We start from the raw sequence: 21,864 nt of genomic DNA on the forward strand, positions 1-21,864 counted from the left end.
GACATTCAGATGGTAGGGTCAGAATTTGGCGTTAACAACAGGAAAGCATGGATCCATTCTGCTTTGTATCAACGGTTCAGGCTGGTGGTGGTAGTGTAATGGTGTGGGGGATATTTTTCTTGGCACACTTTGGGCCCCTAAGTACCCACTGAGAATGGTTACAACACCAGCGGCTACCTGACTGTTGTCCATCCCTGAAGACCACAGTGTAGCATCTTCTGATGGCTCCTTCCAGCAGGATAAGGCGCCATGTCATAAAGCTGGAATTATCTCAGATTGGTTTCTTGAACATTACAATGAGTTTACTGGACTCAAATGGCCTCCACAGTCACCAGATCTCAACCCAATAGATCACCTTTGAGATGTGGTGGAACGAGAGATTGGCATCATGAATGTGAAGCCGACAAATCTGCAGCAACTGTGTGATGCTATCATGTCAATATGGAACGAACTGTCTATGGAATGTTTCCAGTACCTTGTTGAATCTACGTCATGAAGGATTAAGGTAGTTCTGAAAGCAAAAGGGGTCCAACCCTGTACTAGCAAGGCGTACCTAATAAAGTGGCCAGGAAGCATAGAGTATTTTGTAAAGGAACAAGATCACTGCAATTACTTTTAATAAATTTAATAAATCAAGGAAATTCTGAGCCAGACTTTCTGTCTGTCTGGCGAGTGACAAGCATAAACACATAGCTCTTGGCTTGAATTGTGCTAACTGTTCATGGGGCATTGAAACAAATGAGTTAAATAATGCTTATAGTTGCTTTGACATGATTGATTACCATCTCAACTAGTAGCAATGCTAAAAAATGAGGGTAATTACTCTTGCCTTCTCAGAAAAAAAATTCAGTCAGTTCAGCATGATTTTTAAATATGTTATTAATTTTTTCTGCATTTATTAAAAGTATTTCCAGTGTTTGCCACAGTCTTGTGCCTGTAGGCATGAAGCTTTTTTGGAGGACTTGAAATGACAAAAGCCTGTTTAAATGTAGAAAATATCCCCAATGCCCAATCAACCGACGATTTTTATTATCAATAGAGTAAAGGAAATGAAAAATATTTTATTTGTGAAACTAAGTTATTTATCTATAGCCATAAATATCATAGGGATGTTTTTAAAGCCAGGTATGAAAAAGACAAATGTTCACCTAAAATGTTCAAAAATATTGAAAATATGCTGAGGTTTTTCCCCTCTATTGGTGTAAAACCGTTGAGGTTTTGAGGAAAGGTTTTCTTGCATTCATTTACAATCGCAAATACACGACTTAATATTTCAAAACCTTAGAAAGTCAAAGTTTATTTTCTAAAATTATTTTGGCTGTTAATTTTCATTTCACTCATTCATTCTACTCTGCAGTGCCTTTTAATATGCTGTGCAAACCCAAATGAATATCCAAAACCTTAAAAAGTATTGAAACATGAACTGACTATAAGAGTCAGCCACAAGCCCTAACAAGATCAAAGTCATTTTAAGTGGATCTCCAAGCTTTATTTCCATGTTTCGTCCAACAATGTCTCTGCCAGAGCATAAGACAGATTCTGCTTCTTTTATACAATGTAAGCCACTGGAACATCGAAAGACCTTCTTAACAATTAAGGTTTAACAACTCGCAAATTAAGAAACACCAGAAATAAAGGTTAAAAAAAATGCAAAAAAAAGAATGCAACTCAAAGAAAATGAGTAATTATGACAATGAAGCAGAAGGTCAAAGAATATGTAAAGCTATATGCTTGTATATGTGAAAGATTTTTCATTATAAACATCACTGCAAGGCTCAACAAATTCCTTAGAATAACCTGTCAACCTAACAGACGTTTTCAATTTGGGTGTAACAGTGTTTTCTCCAAAATCGAAGTGCAGAAAACAACAGTAATTTATGAAGACACATTCTAAATCTGGGAGGCTGTACTCAAGACTTTAAAAATGGCACCCGGTGAGGTTACAGGGAGCAGAAGAGAAGAAATTAGAGGACTTTAAATACTTAGGATCAACATTCAGAACACATAAAAGAAAGTATAAGATAGGATCTTTGATAAAAGAGTGTCAGCAAAGAAAGTTGTGGAAGACTGTGCTGAGAGCAGACATGTTGCTTTAGAGACAGACAGGAGGCAGAGATGAGGATGATGAGGTTCTCTTTGGCAGTGACAAGGATGGATAGGATCAGGAATGAAAAAATCAGAGAAACAGATCATGTTTTGGAGATAAATGCAGGGAAGCAGACTGAGATGGTTTGGAGAAGTTGGAAAGAGGGAAAGTGATTGTGTTGGTAAAAGGATGCCGAGGATGGAGCTGCCAAGAGAGAGGCCAGGAGGACGACCAAAGAGGAGGTTTCTAGATACAGTCAAGGCAGACATAATGGTGGTGGATACGAATGAGGAAGATGCAGAGGATAGGGTTAGATGGAAGCTGGGACGCCGAAAAGGGGGGGGGGGGGGGGGTAAAGGTGGCTGATTCTAAAACTAAGGGAGGGGCCACAGAGGCCCTCAACAATGTTGAAATGATAAAACTGTAAAACTAATTTCAACAATTAACCAATATTTAATCACAAATAGTTTTTAATGTCATGGTAACAATATTTGTTTTGTTTTGGAAACACCAACTTCTGCAGGACCCCCCCTCCACACGCCATATTTATTCTAAAATGGTTCCGTCCAACTGGATTAAACTTCTGCTAGAAGCGTAAGCAGGCGATTTCTGACAGACAGGGCCACAGTGTGTGAGGCAGAGAAGACACGCCTAAAAAATCAGGATGCCAGAAATTAAGTGAGGAAAAGGAGTTGAAGGGTTGAAAACATGTCACCAAGTATTTCAGAAAAAAAAGTGGGTTTGTGGTAGAAAATAATAGAATATTAACTTTGTCCTTATAAGCTAGTTCATTTTTCTCACCATGTTAGCTCAAGAAAATTTATTTTTTTCATTTCACTATTAGTTGAACAATCAATCCATTCAAACTTTTAATTAGTTGACATCTACTCTGTCAAGATTATTTTTCTGAAACTTCTGAACAGAGTCAAATGCACCAGGATGCAGAAACTGCAGCTTTTATCTCCACTGATTATAATTTTTTTCATGAATTTTTTTTTTTTTTTTTTTTTTCATGTCAGAATCGGTTTTGCTGTGAATATATGAAACAAAATTAATTTGGTTGTATTCAGCGTTCAGTTCTTCCCATACTGTATGTCGGTTGTCATTTTATTTTGTCACGCAGATAATAATGAGAGTGAAAATACCATTATAATACATAATTGTATGTAAAACAGTGTTAGGGGCCCTGTCAAAATTATTTTCATGGGGCCCAAAATCCCTTGCGGCGCCCCTGGATTGAAGCACAGGATGTGCCTAAAGTAAGCTGCTGAAACAAAAAGAGGAGTTTATAGACCATCCAGCTCTCTGCATTCTCTATATATTTACAGTTTATAATACAACCCCACTTCTTAATTTCCATACAATGAAAATTACAATTTACAAAGTGATGTCAATTAAAAACAACAAACGCACAAGAAAACGAGACAAAAGGTTGACTAATCTTTTTGTTGGTGTCCCACATAAATCTGCTCTGCCAGACATGAAGCCAGCATTTCAGCAAAAACCAACTCAGAAGTTTTTTTGTTGGTTTTAATGCTGCTTTATTTGTTGGTTTTTATGTTGTCCCCCCCCCCCCCCCCTCCCAAATGAGTTGGGGGGGGGGGGGGGCTAGGAGGTTTTTAGTGGCGCCCTTCATACCACTTGGTGCCCATGAAATAGCCCTTGGCCTCAAAAAGGTTGGTGAACCCTGCCCTAAAGTCTAAGGACTGTTTGGTCCACATGTTACTTTATATCTCATTACCCCTCTTTTAGCTATGTGCCAAACTCCAAATGGCAGCTCTGTGCGGCTATAGCCAGATGACATTATGCTTCACCTTCTGGAAGTGCAATAATACCTTTAAAGAAAAAGCTGCAACTTTGAGGCATGTGCATTATTCAAAGTTTAGCAAGGCTGCAGCAGAAGTAGCTTTGCATGTAACCATAAATAATAAACATGCTGCACAACATGTGGTTGTGGGGTGGGGGGGCATTAAGAGAAGTTGGGTCACACAGCATGAAAAGAACAAGATGGTTCATTCTGCACACATTCAACTACACGGGAAAGAGCAGAACAAAAAAAGTGAGCATTCAACAAAAACAAAATTAGCATCTCTGGTGGGATTTGGGCCACAAGGCTAAACTGATGTAATCTTTTCTCTGTCAAAACAAAGATGAGAGGAGACTCTGTTTCAGACAAATATTTTATTTACTGGGTAGTGACAGGGCAGTGACACTTATAAAAGCTCAACCACAAGACATGGTTTATTGCCTGTGCTTACAAAAATGTGACATAACCAATGCTGCCATTACCCTGCTGATGAGGGATCCACACAGTCTGTCATGCAAATGAGCAAACCAGTGCAATGAGATTAGACGTCAACTCGGGCCCTTCACCTATCTAATGAGGATTTGCAGAATGTTGAGATTCATTCTTGATAGGAGACTAGTTAATACAAGTTGTTCCAGCCAAAAGCCTCAGGATAGTAGTGGCTGTAATTGGATATCTGTGCAAAGGCTTGGACATGTTTGGATGAATTTTTAGAACAACTGGGAATGCTAAAATGCACATGCAAACATTCGGTACATGAAACTTCACTACCAAATGAAGAGTTTCATAAAAAACATTACAATTTTGATCTGTTTTCCAACTGTTCCCAGAGGTCTTTTAATTATGATTATGCAATTTTTAGCCCAAATATATTTAAAAAGTGTGGATTTTTTAGAACATAGTTTCTGCAGAGCACAAGCAGTTCATTACAAAATCGCCTCTGGGTTGTGGGTGGGACTGTTGCCGCACAGTAATCCCACCCTCACTTCCTGCCATCCATCCATCCATGCTAGTTTAAAGCCCCTTACAACCAGGGGCAACAAAAATGGTGAGCATTATTGGCCCATAAGAACCCATGGTGGCATCAGTGTAATATTAAAATACCCAAAATGGATTCTGTGGTCCATTTGGTTTGTGGTAAAACACACATAATTATATTTTTAAGAAAATTGTGTCTGGGTTTTTATGGGTTAAAGCTATCTAGCCATACAGTTTTTGACAGATGCCAGCTCAAAAGAAGAAAACAAATAAGTACATGGATCTCTTAGTCTGCATGTGGATCCATCAGAATGAAGCAGAGCAAATTATTGCCTGCCAATTGTGGATTTTTTAAACTGCATTTTTTCGTCTGCTCCTGATTCACAATTTGAATGAAGAAATACTCAGAAATACCATTTCAAGCTAAATTTTCTTTATATATGTCCCTCATTATGATAAAACGCTACACGAAAATGTTAAAAACACTAAAAATAATCTGAGTGGATCTTTAATAAACAAAGAATTAAACCAAGTTTCATTACAGGCTTTATTGTTAAAAGTTTGCTCCAAGACTCAAGTAGATCTAGAGCCATAATTGCACTTTACATATAGCTATGAAAAAAGGCTGCATTCACAGTATTTGTGTGTGGTTTCATTCTTTAGCAGCAGGACCTGCATCGTGGACTGCAGTGACTCACTGCATTCACACACAGAAGAGGACGTAAAGAAGAGGAACAAAGAGATTGTCTTTTCAGATGGGAGCTTTTTTAATTTTTTTTGACAGGCTCACTTAATTCTTGTTTACAGTCCCTCCAAAAGATTTAGAGCCATCTTTGGGCCACACCAGCATGGAGTATTGTGTTTGAGATTTGCAGCTTGTTTATACGAGCTAATTTAAAGCATAAATGAGGCCACATTTCTGGTGAGCACAAAGACAATTGCGAGTGGGAATAGGGCTTATTGGGTATTTTTGCTTTCCACTTACAGTCAGTTGAGAAACAGAGCTTTGACTTTGTGACAAAAACTAGGCTCCAACTCCAATAAAATCCAAATTTGCATTAAATAAAGTAGAATATTTGTTGTTTGTTAAAGAACTAATAAAACTTAACCATTATTATTGCATAAGTTTGGTTTTTGAAAGTGTCAGTCTGTAAAATGAGTTCAGCTCATTATTTAAATGTGTAAAGTGCATTATAGGTGGTGTTATGAGGGCAAAATGAAAAAGCCAAAAACAAGTTTAAATTCATCTTTTACTCTTTCACTTCCTACATTTCTTTTTTTACTTAAGGTATCAATTTTTTTTTTAAATGTGACTGTGGTTGGAAGATCATGTGGGCATTTAGATGAAACATTAGGCCTCATACATGTCATCAATTTCTAAAGCTGCTAAAAGGCATTTAAAAAATTCAAGGTGTGAGCGAATGAATGGGAAAATAAAACGTTTTGTATGGGTAGATAAAAAAAGCGCTAATTTGTTTAATTACTAAGGTCTCAAAAGAAAGTGTGTCAAGTATTAGGCAAGTAATTGGTACAAAGGTTTATATATTTTTTAAAGTTCTTCTAAAGTCTTCTCCTGAGAGCAAAATAAGTTATAGTGGTCCTCAAAAGCAGAACATCATTTTTAAGGTAGAACAAAAAGTTGTGGTCCCATTTTTAACCCCTTGAAATCTATTGATGCAAATATGCATGAAACCCCTTTAGCTCCAAAGTTACCTTAATTTAACATCTGCATGACAACAAAAACACTGTTATTTTTTCTTTTTTTCAATGTTGGAAATTAACTCAGGTGTCAAGGGTTTAAATCAAATTACTACCTCCATCTGTTGCAGGCTGGTCCGCTGTTACAGTCCTCTCCCTGTTCACTCAGAACCAACTCTTATCAAGCTCTCAGACTGGCTCTCAACTCGATGCAGAATTGGTTAAAAAGTGGTGCTGATAGTTTACGAACCACTTATTAGTGCAACAACTAAATACTGGCACACACAGAACTTTGTGTGAGTACACAAACCCAGCAGGGCTCTGAGATCTGCAGGAAGCTTTCAGCTTCAGAGAACCAAACAGGGTGTTGCTGCCATCAGCTGCTGTTCTGAGCATCAATATCACAGGCATATCTTGGAATTTTTTACTGACTTTTTCTCGATTTAATTCCAACCTTAAACTTTGCTCTTTTATGATGCCTTTTTTTAACTGCATTTTCATTGTTTTCTTTAATAATGTCCCAGTTTTTATATTATTTTCTGTATGATGTAAAAAGTAGTGTATCTATGCAAAGTACTTTAAATTGCTCCAAAATTGAATGATTTTTCCAAATGGAAAATAAGAAAGCAGAAATTGCTGTTAAATCTGGACAAAGAAGTCCATTGTCCAAGCAGAGGTGTTAGAATGATTAGGAAAGAAAAGAACATCTAATGCAATTTTCCCTGAACTTTTTCACCCTTTAACAACCATACCAAGGGGGTAAAAATCTATGATTTTCTTTTTTTGTTTGTTTTTTTGTTTTTGTTGTTGTAATACACACAAAGGTTTTGAAAAAAGAAAATTCAAAATATACTAAATCATTTGATTTGTGGATGTAACATTATATAAAAGGGCTGTGTCATGGCAAAAACACCAATTTCAAAAAGGATAAAACATCTCCAAGAAATAAATGTAACTTTGTCTTTTGTTATATTTGATCAATGATGATTTGTTCTGCAATAGCTAACTTATATCTCTGTTGTGTTAGTTAGATAACATGATTAATGTTTTGGATTTTTTATTAATTTTTAAATTATTTACGGTGACAAGAAATAAGAAAAGTGAAGATTGTAAAAACAAGTCTGCTATTTTAAATCCATCCATTCATTAATTTTCTGAACCCACTGAATATCTATTGGGCTTGTAGGCCTGTCCCAGGACAGAGTGCCAGTCTGTTGAATGACAATTAATTCATAAAAGTATCTACTGTTTATTTGATGATTTCATATTTAACCTAAGGGCAATAACCCTTTAACACCCGAGCTTATTCTGACTTCTGTGTTCAAAACTAGCACTAGTATCAGATAGCGACAGTTCAGTGTGAACACCGTTTGCCAAAAACACAGGCTGAACGTGGGTCCTTGAACATGCCCGCTGTGTAGGTATCATTAAACAATCGAAGAGTTCCTCTATGTTATGGAGCGTGCATCAAGGCGTCCCCTGGAACATCTCCAGTGTTTAAAGGCTTCAATAATTTTAGAGATCATTTTGAACATTAAGATTTTTTTCTTCATTTCATCTTCATTTCTCTGCTTCAAGTTTTCATGTTTTTAATAAAAAAATGTGCACTATTTGACATAAATATTAATATAATTTGGATATAAATATTTCAGAATACACTTTTTAGTAGATTTTTTATTAGAACTCTAAATTAATAATTAATTTGGTTATTTATCAGTTTTATAATTAAGTTCTGTTTCTCACACATTACTATTTTATTCCAGTGCTCCATTCAGCTGAAATAATTAATCCAAGGCTATTAAAAACTATTTGTTTACACCCCCCTATCTTGATTCAGTTGCAGTTCATGTTCAGCTTCCTGTCCGCAGTGGCTACACATCATGCACGGTCTCTACTGTGAGACAAAACTGCTCCAAGCTTATCTTACCAACCGCCAATTGATTGGTTCATCAGTGTGAGATGTTTTTAATTACACTGTCAAATGATCTGTTAATGGACAAAGTGAAATCTGTTACAATGTTCTATATATAAGTGAGTATTCTGCACCTAAGACAATAATCCCATGGTCTCCAGTGACCAAGGTCATACCGGATTACTGATATGTGAAACTGCGTTAAGAGGCATACGAAACACGGAATTAGCTCCTGCCTGCTCCTCTATCATCATCTCAGTCCAGTTGTAGGGTGTGGACATCAACTGACACTCAGCTACAAACAAAAGAAACACTCAAACCCTTAAACTATACTTGAAGTAGGAAATAAAAAAAAATGAAACCCTCAGATTACAACTGTTTTGTTTGGTAGTAGGCATTAGCCAAAATGTAAAAAGCGTGCAGCCATGACATTGTGGTGAGGTAAATCATTGCGTAACTGCAAATCCTAACAGGCGAGCTCAAGGCCCTGAGGTTGAAAACTGCTTTCACTGCGATTGGACTGAAATGATAGCGCAGCAAATTATAATAGCACTCTTTCTTCATGTCAGGTGAATGTTGATATGTGCTGTGTTATCATTTTCAGTGACACTCTAAGAGAATTTTTTTTTTTCCTCAGCCTTGTATTTTATTTTTTTAAATAAAGAATTCATCTTCAGATCAAGGACAACTTGGCAACACATGTTTCTGTGTATGGTGTTAGTCCTTTGTTTTTTCTTTGGTATTCAAACTTTTTTTTGGGTAAAAGTAGCATTTTCTCTAAAAAAGAAATTAAAAAATAAAAAACTTTTATGGAGCAGAAAGGTATGAAAACAGTTCTTCTGAATCTGTCTTTCACAAAACACAACAATTGTGCCTCATGAAGCCCACACAAATATTCAGGAAACCTTCTACAGTTGTTGGAATGAACTTCTCTTAGACTAAATGCCACATGCATGTATTTGATGGCCTGTTAGCAGGAAAAAAGGAATTTTATTTCAGATCAACACCACTCAGATAAACACTCAGTTAAAAATATTTTTTTTGTGTGTTTTAACATGTTTTTGTGGCATTTTTGGTAATGAACAAATAAATATATAAATAAAATTAAGATTAAAGCTGCCTTTTTGAGTATTTCTTTATTCAAATAGCTATGAATAAAGAACAGACGAAGAAATGCTGTTGGAAAAGGCTTGTAGCTGTGAAGTAGAAGCTACAATCCGTGGGCCAAACGGGGGGGAGGAGAAGGGGGCAAGCTTGCTTTGCACCAATTGACCCGCCCACAACTCAGAGGGGAATCTCTAATGAACTACTGCCGCTCTGCAGAAACTGTGTCTCAAAAAAAACAAAAAACAGTTTTTTTCATTTTGGCTAAAAACGGCATGATCATAATTAAAACACCACTGGGAACGCTTTAACAATAAACATCCAAAAAAAAATAATACAATAGACATCCATACTGTGACCTAAATTTACAACGGCTTAGCTATAAACCACTAATAAACAAAATGCAATCTTACACCAAACCCTAACCAAGAACAACAACAGCCCACACTATAGTGGACTATTTCCTTTTATCTTCTGCTTCCTTTATTTGCCGTTTCTTCAAACCACATTGACCACTTTATTCCATTTAGTTTGCACACATTCAGGGGATCCCCCGGGAAAGGACCATGCACACTCCGTCTGTCTGGAAAAGCAGAGGAACGGCACAGAATTCGACATGCACTCACGACCTGTGCACGACTCTTACTAATTCTTCTAACCACCGCTCCATGAAAGAATTGTCTGGATGCAGTGTGGTGGTGGCTGCAGGAAAGCCCTACTTTATTTGTGCTCCTCAGAGTAAGATGATGGATTAAACATTGCAGTGGGATACTGTCTGGGTCATTGGTTTGGAGGAGGCCTCATTGGTCCAGCAGATGGGTTTGGTGATGAAGCTTTAATTGGTATAGTTTGCATTCTGTTTATGAGCAAATATTGCAGCAGAAGAAGAGGGGTGAAAAATACACTTTTGTACCTTCAAATTGATGTTGTATGCAGCTTTCTATTGACTAAATTCTTTAAAAAGATCCACTATTTGCCCTTTCTGCAATTTATCCTTCTTAACCACAACTCATCTGAACTCCAACTCAATGAATTGATGTGGGATTTTTTTTGCTGCTTCATGCGCTGTCCAAAAAATCTAGCTGTGAGGCGTCATCACTTGTGATATCACAACAGCACTAAAGAGGACATTTGCTAGGGGGAAAAAAGTCTATTAACAGTCGAACCAAATTAATTTGAAATGAAGATCCAATGTAATTGGTTTGCTTGCACAGCTAGATTACTTTTAATAAACTGCCACTCTATAAATGCAGTCACATTAGTGGCTAATGGAGTTGAATAGTTTTGACTGTACTGTCACTGTATCGCCCTGCAGCTTGCCTCTTACTGTCACACAGATCTCACCTGTTCTCATCAGTCCTTAAGCCTGTCATGTCTGCATGTGCCAGAAAGTTGCCAGTTCTCTGCAACGATGCATCCATTCTGGTCACATTACTGGTTTTCTGTTTGCTATGTTTCTCACATACTTTTGTTTCTGGACTCACGAGCCCTGCCTTTCAGATTTCTGTATCACTCCTGCCTACTCCTTTAAACACCTTTACTTTTGGATTTACAGAATCTGCTTGCTCCTCTTGAGTTTTCTGCCTGACAGTAGGGGAGATCTTTGGATACTGGATTTTGGAATTGAATATTGGATTTTGGTTTTGGATTAAAAGTTGTGTGAGTTTCCCTCCACTATAGAAAGTTTTAGAGTTTCTGACTCTGTTTACTAACTCTACTAACTTGAGTGGACATTCTCTGCTACCAGAAGGTTAAAGTGTTGCTTCTCCTGTTCCAGCCCATCTCTTTCATGTTTCTGAGCGATAAACTGTTACATTTTCTCACAGACAGTCATTTCATTCCAGCATACAATTCATCATACATACTAATAGCATGTATATTTACAATTGGAGAGAAACTTTGACAATGTTTAACTTGTATTGGGGCTAGTTTTATGCCACTTTAAATAATGCTACAATCATTGCCATCTTGGCTAAATAGGACACCATCAAACTCCTACCTTAAGAAAATAAACAAATTGGAGAGACAAACATCTCAGATTTGTTGGAATGAAGACGCAAAAAAAGTTCTGTAACTAAACTGTCTGTGGTAAAGTCAGGCCACACTTCAGTAACTTAAGAAATTGTTTGCAAAGCAATACATGTTAATCATTCTTGCTCTGGTCCCTTTTTCTTAATATCGTCTTGCCAAACCTATTTTTTTTTCCATATGTTTATTTATCCCAGATTATTTAGGTTATAAATTGACCAATCAGATGCCTCGGTAAAAAGCACGTTGTGCCCGCTGGCCCCCACCTCAAATGTTTGATTGACAGATTCTCCCGATCCGCTTTCAGTGGAAAGGGGTGTGGAAAGATCACTCATTATTGGCGACAGTAGTTGCCCTAGAAACGTGACTCAGACCAACTCGGACCAATCACTGTTGACTGACTCTAAATGGCGGTGCCCGTATTGTGGAAAAACGGCAGCTGAATTGGCTTCATTTCACCGGAGCCTGAGGAAAGGGATTTTTTATGGTTGACGTCACACCGGCCTTGTTCATCTCTATATACAGTCTACAATAGTAACATGTAAAAAAGACAGTACTGCTACATGTAAGCTGCGTATTTTCTTACAATCAAACTCAACCTTGATGCCACTGTAGGTACCATAACCGTTCGGCCTGGAACTTCCGTTTGGGGTCCTTTCGACTGAAGGTAACATCCCACCACGGTAACCCCGCTTGGACAAACTACGTAGCGTCGACATCTGCTCGGGCTCTACAAATTTTCATTTCACGTTCCCTTTTGTTACCTAAAGTTATTTTCCCTCATAAATTGTGTCTGACAATATTCTTTGTAATTTTTATAAAGACATGTTGCCACAATCTGCTTGTTATTCTTGTTTAAGTTCAGCCATGGCTGAAAATGTTGTTAGCACGGCTTAAAGTTGTTCCTCCGGGACCATTCTGCCAATAATAAAGCACTGGGCACACGGATTAAGCGAACATGCATCAATAACAATCATAACAAAAATAAAGGCATGTTTAGAAGACAATCTCGCTTTATGTCGGATCTGAGTTTGTTTACAACAGACTTCATAATAATTTCTTCTATGGTAGTATCGTAATTTGTCCAGACCAATCACTACCTGACACGTCATCAAACCGACGTACAGCCAATTACATAATGTGACGTCAGCATTAGTCCGAGGACCCCGTACGGACGTTCCAGGCTGAATGGTTATGGTACCCACAGCACTTGTATAAAAAATAGAGGGACATTTGGACAGAGCACCGTTTACCTCCCAAAATCCCTACAACATCAGTAAACACAACCAGAAAAAATACATACTGTATATAAGGCGCTCCAGATTATAGGGCGCAATGTGTTTTTGTAAAAGAAATTGGGCTTTTAAATGTGCCTGATATTGATTAAAATACCATTTGTTTTAACAGATGTTAGCCATTACATATAAAAATGTGATGAATTTACAGCTTTGTTTATTAAAATATGATCCATATTAAGGTTCCCCCCAAAAAATAAAGCTAGAGTGGATTGATCTTGAAAAGGCTTGGTGCTGCTCTTTCTAGGAAGTGTCTGGGATGCTCCATATTGCAGCCAGTGGACACAATCTGACTGAATAAAGTGCTTTTTTTGTTTGAAACAACATTTTCTGTCACTGTTACTTTGTGTTTGCTCAACATCAATTTTTGGTACGGCCAGAACTTAAAGGTTTTTCATAGCTAAAATAGATAACTTTTTTTTTTTTTACTGAGTCTTGCAATGAATTAAACAAAGTTCTCTTTCAACATTCGTTTCGGTATCTCACTATGGGACACGCCCCCTGCGCTGTCCCCCAGAAGCTCTTTTTCATTACGCCAGTCTTGACTGGCAGACAGAAGGTGACGTCTGCTCTCAGGAGGCGGGACTTCCTCCTGCTATAAGAGCCGGACGCCATCTTCTCTCCTCAGTCTAACACCTCTTCTCGCTCCCAGAAGCATCCTCAGACGGCAGGTGTAGTATCCGAAGCTAGCTTAACTGTTCCTAGAGCGAGCTAACAACTCGGTCGCTGAACGCTAGTCGGTGTTACATAGCTTGTCTGGGTCACGCGGTTGGTCTGTCTCCAAACAGCACCCGTTAGAACTAGTCACCATACTAGTAATTTTCGCGCTTCGCTCTCAACCGGCGTCGACGAAGTCGTCATGGAGCCTGAACCTTTCCTCGCCATGGAAACGGTCAGACCTCTGCCTAGAGCCTGCTCATGCGGCAGCAAAATCGCCGGGGCAGACACCCATTCTGCCTGTGCTGCATGTCTGGGGCTGCAACATGCCCAGGACGCGTTAGCATCTCCGGCTAGCTGCGAGCATTGTGCGCGCCTCTCCCTCAAGACCCTGAGACGCAGACTAGCGCGCCAAGCTAGTCTGTCCAAGGCGGACCCGGTCTTGGGGGTAACCAGCCCCCCACTACCAGAGGAGTCTACGCAGGGAGAGGTGGCAGGCATGAGCTGGGGCGACCAACTGGATACGGTCGCGCCACTCGAGGGCATGGATGAGCAGGAGGCCGCGCCCCCGGAGTTTCAGGACACTGTGCCCGACTCCGGAGACGAGTCCATCAGCCTCGGCTCTGAGGAGGACGAGGAGGACAGCGAGCCTTTCCTTCTGCCATCGGCTGCAAAGCCGCTGGCTGCGGGCGACGCGTGCAGCGGCTTCCCAAACCCGACCGCCGCGATGGACCTGCATGATGTCTGCAGAAGAGCAGCTGAAAAGCTGGGCATTAAGTGGCCTGAAGCCCTCACCGAGGCCACCACGTCTCGCTATGAGGGAAAAAGACTGCCTAAAGCCAAGTCTTCCAGCAGACAGCTGCTGCCAGTGTTCCCTGAGTGCTTGGAGGAAGCAACCAGGACCTGGAGCACCCCCTTTTCAGCCAAAAGCCCCGTCCTGGGAGGCTCGGCTTTGGACTGGGCCAACATGGAGGAGAACGGATTCTCGCAGATCCCTCCAGTCGAACCGCTGCTGGCTTCCCACCTGCACCCAACACAGAAGTCCACCATGACTTCCGCGGGCCCCGCCCTGCCCTCGAAAGCTGACTGCTTCCAGTCAACTCTCACCGAAAAGGGCTACAAGGCAGTTGCCGCATCGGTGAAAGCCCTGAATGCATCTTCTCTGCTTCTAGCCTACCAGGCAGAGCTGCAGGAACAGATGTCAAGCACTCCAACCCCAGACCTGTGGAACGAGCTATGCGTGGTCACAGACCTTTGTCTGCGTCTCCACAGGTCCGCAGTCCAAGCCTCTGGGCGAGCCATGGCCCTCATGGTTGTCCAGGAAAGAGCCCGGTGGCTGAACTTATCCAGTCTCTCTCAGAAGGAGAAGACTCAACTCCTCGATGTGCCGGTGGACCCAAAGAGCCTATTTGGGCCAGCAATGGCCACAATGCAAAGGCGCTGTGAGGAGAAGAAACGGGAAGGTGAAGCACTGCAGCTGTGTCTGCCCAGGAAGGTACCCCCTCCTACCCCAGCTGCACCGCGTCTTTCCTTCGCTCAAGCGGTAGCTAGACCAGCTTACCGCACTCCGAAACGCCAGCCTCAGCCAGGTGACCGGAGCCACGGAAAGCCTGCTGAGGCCAGAGGGGCCTGGGCCAAGAAACCGTCTGCTCCAAACGTGACAACGTCAGCCCAGCCAGCGCCTCCTGTCGCTCAGAGCGCAAAGAAAAAGAGGCGTGCCACCTAGGGCGCAACCAACAGGGATGGAGAGCGGGCAAAACCAGAAGCCTGCTTCCCCCCTTCCACGACACGTTCCGTTCCTGTCGTTTTTCTCCAGGGCATGTTCCAGCCCGACCAAAAGGCGTGCAGAGGCACAGGTGGCCCTCACTGTTCACAGCCAGTTGAAAAGGAGAAAAGAGGGACCCACAGAGAGCTCAGTGGAGCCACAGTTGGGTCCCAGAAAGTGTTTGAAAAGGTTTTTAAAACCAACACAAATAAAAAATCCCCGAGGCGCGCAACCAGGCCCCGAGCCAAGGGCGCAGCCTCAACACAAAAGACAAAACAAAAAACAAAACACATACAAATGACGGGAAGCCGAGTGGGAGCTGCGCAGCTGCACATGAGGCCACAGGAGGGAGCTGTTGCTCCGCCAGTGGCACAGCAGCCCAGCACCGTGGTACCAACGAGCCCTGCGCCAGCGCAGCTCGTGTTGGCCACGCCCACCAGTGTCTCAGCGCGGATGCCGCTCGGCCCGCTCTCGGACAAATCACAGCAATGGCGGCACTGCGGGGTGCCAGACTGGGTTATAAGCACTGTTACCAAGGGTTACAGACTCCAGTTTGCATTTACCCCTCCCCTTTTCAATGGTATACTGCAGTCGCAGGCCAGGGGGCAGAATGCACGAATTTTGCAGGAAGAGATCAAAACACTGCAGGGCAAAAGAGCCATTCAGCTAGTGCCACCGGAGCAAGCTCACAGCGGGTTCTACTCCAGATACTTCCTGGTCCCAAAACGGGGTGGAGGCCTGCGTCCGATTCTAGACCTGCGAGCACTGAACAAATACTTGAGGAAGTACAAATTCAGAATGCTAACACACGCAGGTCTGGTACGGTTTGTGCGTCCAGGAGACTGGTTCGTCTCCATAGATTTGAAAGACGCATATTTTCACGTCCCAATATACCCCCCTCACAGAAAGTATCTCAGATTTTCCTTTCGAGGGAAGGTTTACGAGTTTCTAGTGCTCCCCTTCGGCCTCTCACTGAGTCCGCGGGTGTTTGTGAAATGCACGGAGGCCGCCGTCGCACCCATGAGACAGATGGGCGTTCGGCTGGCCATGTATATAGACGACTGGCTGCTCGCAGCGCAGTCTCCCGAAGAACTCAGGAGGCAGGCCGGGTTGCTCACATCGCACCTAACTGCACTGGGCTTCACAGTAAACTGGGGAAAGTGCGTATTGACACCAGTTCAAACGATCACTTTCATCGGCTTATCCCTGAATTCGGTCGAGTTCAGAGCGCGACTCTCAGCGGAGAGAGTGACAGCCTTCCGGGCGTGTCTGTCACAGTTCCGCAGAGGGGCGTGGATAACATTCAGACTGTGCCTCAAACTCCTCGGGCTGATGGCATCGGCGCTGTCCGTCATCCCTTTTGGCCGCTTACACATGCGTCCTTTTCAGCGGTGGGTGGCGTCGCTCAATCTAAGCCCCGCCTGCCATGGTCACCGACGAGTGCTTGCTTCGGTTACGTGCATTCTCGCCCTACACAAGTGGAGGGACATCTCCTTCCTCACCACGGGTGTTGTCATGGGAACCGTGCAAACAAGACAGGTGATCACCACAGACGCCTCGCTGACAGGCTGGGGAGCCACTCACGAGGGCAGGACAGTGAACGGTCTGTGGGGCTCCCACATGCGATCAGTTCACATAAACTGCTTGGAACTCCTGGCGGTGTCTCTTGCACTGAAACATTTCTTACCCTTTCTGAAAGGGCGCCATGTTTTAGTCAGGACCGACAATACCACAGTGGTGGCGTATATCAACAGACAAGGAGGGCTGCGCTCATTTCAGTTGCACACGCTAGCACACAGACTGATTATGTGGAGCAGCTCCCGTCTTCTGTCGCTGCGGGCCATCCATGTACCGGGGATAATGAACTGGGGAGCCGACCTGCTCTCCAGAGGGAACCCGCGTTACAGGGAATGGAAGCTCCACAGCCAGGTGGTAGCCCAGATGTGGAGCATTTACGGTCAAGCAGAGGTCGATCTCTTTGCGTCAGCGGAGAACGCCCAGTGTCAAATGTTCTACTCTCTGACGGACCAGAGCGCCCCCCTGGGGGTGGACGCTCTAGCGCACGAGTGGCCGTGCCGACTTCTGTATGCGTTCCCACCATTGGAGTTGATTGCCCCTACCCTCACCAGGGTTCGGGAGGGGAAACACTCTCTCATCCTCGTAGCCCCTCGGTGGCCCGGGAAACACTGGCTAGCGGACATCATTCAGATGCTGCACAGCCAACCGTGGCCCCTGCCTTTACGCAGGGACCTCCTGTCGCAGGCCCGCGGGGAAATTTTTCATCCTCATCCGGAGCGCCTGGCTCTGTGGGCCTGGCCCGTGAGAGGCTGAATCTCATGGCAGCGGGACTCCCGCAGAACGTCGTGGACACGATCCAGAGTGCCAGAGCGCGGTCCACCCGCTCCGCCTATGGCGCCAAATGGCGCGTTTTTGAGGACTGGTGCGTAAAAATGGCCGTATTGCCTTTCCAGAGCCCAGTCCCAGTCATTCTATCGTTCCTTCAGGAACTGATTGAAAAAGGTTTGTCCTTTTCCACCATTAAAGTGTATCTGGCGGCCATATCCGCCTGTCACATAGGTGTTAATGACAAAACAGTGGGCCAGCATCCGCTTATTTGTCAGTTTATGAGGGGCGCACGTCGGCTCCGACCGGTGTCGAAAAGCCTTGTTGCTCCTTGGGATTTACCGGTGGTGCTGGACGCACTGTCGTGCGCACCGTTTGAGCCACTGAGGCAAGTCAGCCTCAAAGCGCTCTCTTTTAAAACAGCTCTGCTTATTGCACTAGCTTCTGCTAAACGAGTGAGCGACATCCATGCGTTGTCAGTTCACCCGTCCTGTTTGCAGTTCTCCAGAGGGGATTCTAAGGTTTTGTTGAGACCGAATCCGGCATTTATGCCCAAGGTTTTCAACCCTACCATACCTTGCCACCCCATTGAGTTTTTGGAATTCAATCCGCCTCCTTTTTCCTCTACGGAGCAAGAGAGGCTTCACACATTGTGCCCTGTGCGGGCGCTGCGCATGTATGTGGAGAGGACGGCTGGCTTCAGAAAATCTGAGCAGCTGTTTGTGTCGTGGGCTTCTCCTCACACAGGAAAGCCTATAACCAAACAACGCCTGTCACACTGGGTTGTGGGCGCTATAACCATGGCTTATAACAGCAAGGGGTTAACACCCCCGGCTGGCCTGCGCGCTCATTCCACTCGCGGCATGGCATCATCATGGGCAGTTTTTCAGGGCATCTCTCTGGATGATGTGTGCACGGCTGCCAGTTGGGCAACGCCTCACACTTTCATCAGATTTTATAGACTGGATGTCACTAGACCAGGGCTGCCTCACGCAGTGCTAGGTGTGGGGTCCACACCTTCACCTGTATGATCAGCCTGGTTGTTCTCTGTTGGTCTTCGGAGTAAGCTTATCTGGCAATACGGGAGTCTCTACATCCCATAGTGAGATACCGAAACGAATGTTGAAAGAGAACTTTAGGTTAAGAACTTAACCCCGGTTCTCTGAAACATGAGTGAGGTATCTCACCAGATCACCCTCCTTGCCTGGAGCGAGAAGAGGTGTGCTTACTTAGACTGAGGAGAGAAGATGGCGTCCGGCTCTTATAGCAGGAGGAAGTCCCGCCTCCTGAGAGCAGACGTCACCTTCTGTCTGCCAGTCAAGACTGGCGTAATGAAAAAGAGCTTCTGGGGGACAGCGCAGGGGGCGTGTCCCATAGTGAGATACCTCACTCATGTTTCAGAGAACCGGGGTTAAGTTCTTAACCTAAAGTTTCTTTAATATTTCGCATTGAAATAAACTGCATAACTGAAGGGTTGTTTCAGCAAGTGAAACTAATAGGTTTGAAAAAAAAAGGTATAACTGCCCAATGCAAAGCCCGTAATTTAAAGCTATACACACATCAAGATGGCCCTGCTGACGTGGTTACTTACCGCAGTATTCCTGTGATTTCTGCTCAACATTGCCACGAAAAGGTAAAGGGACGGAAATGCATTAACGACAAAATCAGATGCATGAGTCAGGAATGAAGGGCTGGTGTGGACCCAATTGCAGGAGGGAATCAAGAACGCAGTCTTTTATTTTAGTTGGTACTGATAAGACATCAGAGTCAAAAGGGTAAAATGGAAATACAAAGATCTTACAGAAAAATTGATAACGCACAGGAAGGTATAACATGGGAACGACATAGCTGCTACAAAATAAAGGTTAAATGACTCAAATAAAAGTCTCAAACTACGAAAAAATAAAACATTTGTATTTTGACTGAAATTATAGTCCAAAAGCTTATTAGGTTTAAGAAGAATAAAGAAAAATAGGAAAAAGAGAAGGTTTATACAAGGGTTTTCTTTGATTAATATGTGTTGTGGTAGATCTCTGGGGAAGAAAAAATGAAAAACCCTAAAAGTAACTTACTCAGCACTAAGATATTGGAAGTACTGGAGGCATTAGGGTTAAGCTGTCAATTGAAACAGCCTCCATATCCATCTTAAATACGAATACAAGAAGATAAGATGAAGACCCAACAGAAATATAAGAGACCCCAGCAATGAGAAAACAAGATAAGCTTTTATAATTTAAGAACCAAATGATGTCATCCTGGACATGTTACAATAAAAGAGTTGAGGACAATCATATCTACATGACAGAGCTATTCTGGCCTATGTTTCTCAGTCAGCTGGAACCAGAATAGTTTGAGACTCCTATGGCTCAGTTGTTGCCAAGTAACAAACACACCTGAGTAGTGCATTAATCTGCAAAAGCTGAAGGAATGCAGCTTGAAAATAACGTCACTAGTGGGTGTGCAAAGGTGCCTTGGAAAGCATCCAGCTTTGTTCCAGATTCAAAATATCATTAAAAACCAGCAGCTTGATGAACTTTCCCCACATTTTACTGCAGCTCCATGGAGTTTGAGTTTGTCAAAAATCTTCCAGAACAAGCCGGAGTTTCCTCAGTGGGATAGTGGTCTGGTCTTTGTCAGTGAGTATTAACTGAGCCCTTTTGTGCTTTGAGTTTATGACATCCCTTCTGGGATCCATAAAGACTATTTGAACTGAACTCAATTGAAAAACGTTTTATGGACGGCACATAAAACTTGCTGAGACTCATTTTTAACAGCACTAAGAAACTCAGAATGTTACAGCATCATGGGTAACGGCCAACAAACCTGCGTAAAGTGACATGAGCAGAGTAATGACAGCTGATAGGAGCTAATAGGAAGCTAATTGAAGAAAATCACTTTCATAAATGTTGTCTTTAGTTTGAAGGACAGGTTTGAGGCCGAGATGAAGATGACGCCTCACAGGGTTCAGTGTATTTTAATGAGCTACTTCAAAGAGTGAAAATAGATGCATCTATTTACATTCAAAAAGGCCCACACATGATCACGCGCAGGAATTTTTAGTAGGATACACAGAATTTCAAAGTAGCAGGTGATGCAACCAGAACTGGTTTCCTTACAAAGCCAACATACCAGAAGTGTACATTGAATTGTGATTAACTGATTTCTAATCCAGCCTTGGTTTTTGTTTTTGTCTCCTCTTTGATCAAACTTTGTGACTGAAATATTCATTTCTTACCTTTTTTATTTTGAAATTGATTTGGCCAATGACTGTGCATGTTAATACTTTATTACAGTCTGTATGATAAATGGATTGCATAAGCTTGCTTAGCATAATCTCAGTCGTGTAAGGATATGCATGCAGAAACCCCACGCACTCTCACTGCCCCCAGATGCAAAACCACAACCGGATCTATCAGCTTACTTTCCAATTAGTCCAGTATTAGTTTTTTCTTTTCCTCATCATTTTACATTTAAAACTTCAAGGAATGTCTTCTAAAAGGGGACATGTTGAAGACCCACTCCGATAAAAATCCTGTTTTTGGTGTTCTTGCAGCACTTTTTTTGAGGATGGAGGACATTTATTGAGAACATTAAGATTACATCTGCATTTCTGAGTATTTCTTCATTCAAATCCGGAGTACACCAAAAAAATGCTGGTTCAAAAAGCTCATAGGTGTGATGTACAATCAGCTGGTCACAAGCTCAACCCCATTCTGATGCATCCACTTGCAGACAAATAGATCCATGTATGTCTTTGTTTTCCTTGTCTGATCTGGCATCTGGATCAAAACTGTACGGCTGGAGAGCTCCAATATCGCTCGCCATATTTTCTGCACCAGCACATGGATGATGGGAAGAAGGGGCAGGCCTACTCTGCGCCAACTGTCCACAACTCAGGGGCAAATTTCTAATAAACTTCTGCCGCTCTGCAAAAACTAGTCCCAGAAAATGACAGTTTTTTTAAGATTTTGCCTAAAAACGGCAAAATCAAAATTAAAAAATCAATGTGAACACTTTTAAAAAGATTAAAAGATGATCAGAGTACAACTATAACGCTGTAGTACGAATAAGGGAAATAGCAAGGAGAACGCTTTTGCTCAACCTTTCTTGCGCAGCACACCTGTGAAGCAGTCGGGCATGCTGCCCAGTGCTGACTCCAGATTCTCTTTCTCCGTTCATTGCTCAATTTTA

The 21,864-nt window shown here is 42.4% G+C and overlaps 2 protein-coding genes across 2 annotated transcripts in view; one reads left to right on the forward strand and one right to left on the reverse strand.

Moving 5' to 3' along the window:
• Positions 1–21,864, reverse strand: part of tafa3a (TAFA chemokine like family member 3a) — a 124,945-nt gene that overhangs the window by 63,258 nt on the left and 39,823 nt on the right. The window lies entirely within an intron of this gene.
• LOC111947441 (uncharacterized) lies at positions 15,385–17,661 on the forward strand. Its single transcript, XM_023954946.2, has one exon. It carries the CDS (start codon positions 15,385–15,387, stop codon positions 17,659–17,661), a length of 2,277 nt encoding a protein of 758 aa, XP_023810714.1.

Source organism: Oryzias latipes, chromosome 5 (genome assembly GCF_053564925.1).
Source record: "Oryzias latipes strain Hd-rR chromosome 5, Olatipes_Hd-rR_3.1".
NCBI lineage: Eukaryota > Metazoa > Chordata > Actinopteri > Beloniformes > Adrianichthyidae > Oryzias > Oryzias latipes.